The following is a 3,966-nucleotide window of genomic DNA, read 5'->3' on the forward strand; positions in this document are numbered from 1 at the left end:
GTTAAACATGTGTTCTAATGTTTATTGGTTGTGGTTCTTCTTTTGTTAACTATATTAATTCACGTTCTTTCTCATTTTTAAATTGGGATGTTATTCTTTCACTAGTTGATGTGTATAGGTTTAAAAAATATATCATGTATATATAACATATCTATGCAATATATAAAAACTTTTCCTGCTTTGTCATTATTCAAATATTTCATGGTACAGTGGTTTAAATTTTGTGTGTAATCAAATATATCCATGTTTTTCACTATGATTTCTGGCTTTGAAGTCACACCATAATTTAATTAGTTTCCAACTTTTACTTTGGCTATTCTCGATTTTCCTCTATTATAAACAAGACTACAGATACTACTGTGCCAAAATGTTTGTTGCATTTTCCAAGAAATGAAATGACTAGGTAAAAGGTTTTGAACATTTAAAAATGAACCCTTCTCATGAAACGTTTCCAAGTACAGTATACGAACTACAGTTTTTACTGTACTCTTATGATTGTTAAAACAAATACACCTTGTGCTATTTTAATAGACAAAGTTTTAACAATATGTTTACCGGTCACTCATATTTAACTTTTGACTTGTCTATCCATGTCCACTGCCTTTGGCGTGTTCGTAGTTCCTTATTTATAGGTATTTAGCTGAGGTTGCAAAGGAATTACACTGTCGTATTTGTTGCAAATATTTTTGTTGTTTGTTCATTTCTAAATCCTTTATCTACTTAGGGTCTATTCCATGATCATGAAAAGAATAACCAAATATTGTTAACAAGCCTAATCAGGGCAGAGAGTAGCAGCTGCTGGGGCTCCAGGGCACTGCTGGGAGGCCCAGGCCACAGCAGGGTGGGATGCAGGGCCTGAGCTGGGGGAGTGGCATGAGGTGGAGAGGGGCGTGAGGAGGGGGCGGCATGAGGAGGCGGGGAGCGGTGTGAGGCGGGGGAGGGGCGTGAGGAGAGGAGGGAGCATCGTGGGGGGGAGCGGCGTGAGGGGGGGAAGCAGTGTGAGGTGGAGGAGGGGCGTGAGGCTGGGGCCCTGGCATGAGGTAGGGGGAGCGGAGTGAGGTGGGGGGATCGGCGTGAGGTGGGGGAGCGGTGTGAAGAGGGGGGAGTGGTGTCAGGAGGGCGGGGGCGGGGGCGCGGCGTGAGGAGGGGGCGCGGCGCGAGGAGGGGCGAGCGGCATGAGATGGGGGGAGAGGCGTGAGGTAGGGGGAGCAGCGTGAGGAGGGGCAGCGGCGTGAGAAGGGCGGGGGCGGGGGAGCGGCGTGAGGACGGGGGCGGCGTGAGGAGGGTGGGGGCGGTGGGGGGAGCGGCGTGAGGAGGGCGGGGGCGGGGCAGCGGCGTGAGGAGGGCGGGGGCGGGGCAGCGGCGTGAGGTGGGCGGGGGCGGGGCAGCGGCGTGGGAGGGCGGGGGCGGGGCAGCGGCGTGAGGAGGGCGGGGGCGGGGCAGCGGCGTGAGGAGGGCGGGGGCGGGGCAGCGGCGTGAGGAGGGCGGGGGCGGGGCAGCGGCGTGAGGAGGGCGGGGGCGGGGCAGCGGCGTGAGGAGGGCGGGGGCGGGGCAGCGGCGTGAGGAGGGCGGGGGCGGGGCAGCGGCGTGAGGAGGGCGGGGGCGGGGCAGCGGCGTGAGGAGGGCGGAGGGAGTCGTGGCAGGCCGACTTTGCTGTGGGGAAGGCGACAGGGTCGGACGCTCGCCCTCGCCGAGGCCGCCCGCGCCGCCCCTCCGCAGTCCGCGGCGCCCGCCCTCTCCAGGAGCTGGGGCGGGCGGGCTCGGAGAAGTTCGTCCGGTCCGAGCAGCGGCGACAGCCCCGCGGCCCGCAGAGTGCTCGGTGCCTGGCGCCTGTGCTGCGCGTCGTGAGGCCTCGGGGCGCAGGCCGAGCCCAGCTCCTTGTGCCCCAGCCTGCGCGGCCCCTCTGCAGCTCGCTCTGCCGGTCCGCGAAGCCCAAGGTCGCCGCGGCTGCGCACCGCCACGAGGGGCGGAGGAGGCGCCGAACACCGCCGGGCTCCTTGGGACAACCATCTGTGCTCAGAACTTTTGGAGCCACTTTTCTGATAACTTTTTCATTTTCCTGTCTGATTATTGGTCTATCCAGGTTTTCTACTTCAGGTCAATTTTGACCTTTTTGTGTTGGTTTAAGAAACCTTCATCAGAAATTTACTCGTCAGTAGGAGCTTTTTAAGAGTACACTTCAAAAAAAATAGGAAAGGTTTCTTAACCACTTTGGTATGGCGCTCACCAGCCGCGACACCTTGCCCACAGCTGGCACTCACAGTCCGCACAGTAGTCTGTGCTGTCCACTGACTATGGATCCGTTTTGCTTCTGTGTGATGAGGAAAGCTTTAAAGCACTGAAGGCTTGTTTTACTTTACAGCCAGCTTTACTTTTAATGTAAATCAGAATAGGTAACATGTACATATGTGCTTTTATTACGTTATTTTTAAATGTTCACAATTTTATTTTGATAAATGAAAAATTAGAAAAGTCATATCATGACTGTTGGCTAAAGTCAATGCTCAGCTGTGCGCCTTCATATCACGGCTGCCGGGTAAAATCTACATGCGCCTTCATCTGTGGCTGTCGACTAAAGTTGACGCTGGTAGTGAAGTGGTTAAATGAAGTTCAGGGAATCAAAAGGTAAGAAACTTGTCAACACATGGGCATCAAGTCATAGTGGGTACTGGGCTAAAGAATCCACTAAGTCCTTAGCAGCATCAATTTCCAAAGCATTTAGATAAAATAACAATGTAATTCTACACAATTTAAACAATATTGTCTGCTATTTAAATAATTGAACTGATGTCAGAATAATCTATTTTCAGATAATTATTTTCATGGTTCACTTGTTAAAAATCTATGACACTTTTGTCGCATATGTCGTAGAATATTGATAATCCTTTTATCAGAACTGACTAGTACCAAAGGACTGACAATGGCATAGACATTGCTCAAAAGACCCTGAACACCACGGATTACTGAGTCATGCACCCATGATAGGACTAAGGAGGATGAGATGCTGAAGTCCACCCAGTACATGACCACAAAGCAACTCACCAGCAGCAGGATAGTCCTGGTGGCCCTTTTCTCTGGGGAGGCTCTTGAAGAGAGGTTGGTGCTGTGAAGGTGCTGGGACCTTCTTTTATGCCTGAATAAGAGAACCACCATGTATGCACTTGAGAGCAGCATGATTCCCACAAAGAAGACATGCCTGGATAACATCAGAGTGAATATAAGGCTCCTAATGATGGAGTTCATTGGGGAAATTAAGCAGTATTTATTGAACAGCAGCATATCAGTCTGGGTCACATTGGAGGAAGCCGTAGTGTGGAAGATTATGTAACTATTGCAGGACAAACTGAGGGACCAAAACAAGGCAACAATATGGAAAGTATAATTGGTAAATGTATGTTTAAATCTTGCCAACCAGGAGGTGCTAGGGCTGATGGTGATTGCTTGGAGCACACTCAGGAGGCAGGTGGTGCAGATGGAGAGACCCCTCATCACCCTGTTCATGTAGAAAAGTACCTTACATTTGAGGCCATCTTGAAAATTCAGTGATTCAAAGAGGTTTGGTGACACCAAGAACACTACAGAAAGAAGCAACATGATGTGGACAACAGCCAAGTGACTGGTGGTCATGTCAGTGTGCTTAGGCCTGTTATCCAAAAGGACTGTGAAGATGCAGAAGAAAAGGAGGAAGGTGTTGGCTGAGATTCCAATACCAGCTTGGAAAAGAAATGTGCTCCTTAATGATATCATAATTAGAAAGTGTGTTCATCTTAATGGCAAAAATAAAATGTATATTATGTATCTGGAAAAAAAAACAATAGATTTTCCATCCTCCATGTTGTTTCATAGTCAAAATTATTATCACAAAGTCATTTTAATTCCACTCATTTGTCCTGATTAACCCTATCTCATATAGATTCTTAAAAATACAGTCTGAACTTTATTTTATACACAAAATTATTGATTTAA

General features: G+C 49.2%; 1 protein-coding gene across 1 annotated transcript; it reads right to left on the minus strand.

The window, feature by feature from the left end:
• Positions 1-776: 776 nt before the first annotated feature.
• LOC142869941 (vomeronasal type-1 receptor 90-like) lies at positions 777-3,747 on the minus strand. The gene is made up of 3 exons (XM_076000460.1): positions 2,832-3,747; positions 1,686-1,996; positions 777-860 (listed from the first exon to the last, which is right to left on the minus strand). The coding sequence occupies exons 1-3, from the start codon at positions 3,745-3,747 to the stop codon at positions 777-779; spliced, it is 1,311 nt and encodes a 436-aa protein (XP_075856575.1).
• Between the last annotated feature and the right edge of the window lie 219 nt (positions 3,748-3,966).

The sequence above is a fragment of the Microcebus murinus genome, chromosome 3, assembly GCF_040939455.1.
Source record: "Microcebus murinus isolate Inina chromosome 3, M.murinus_Inina_mat1.0, whole genome shotgun sequence".
Taxonomy (NCBI): domain Eukaryota; kingdom Metazoa; phylum Chordata; class Mammalia; order Primates; family Cheirogaleidae; genus Microcebus; species Microcebus murinus.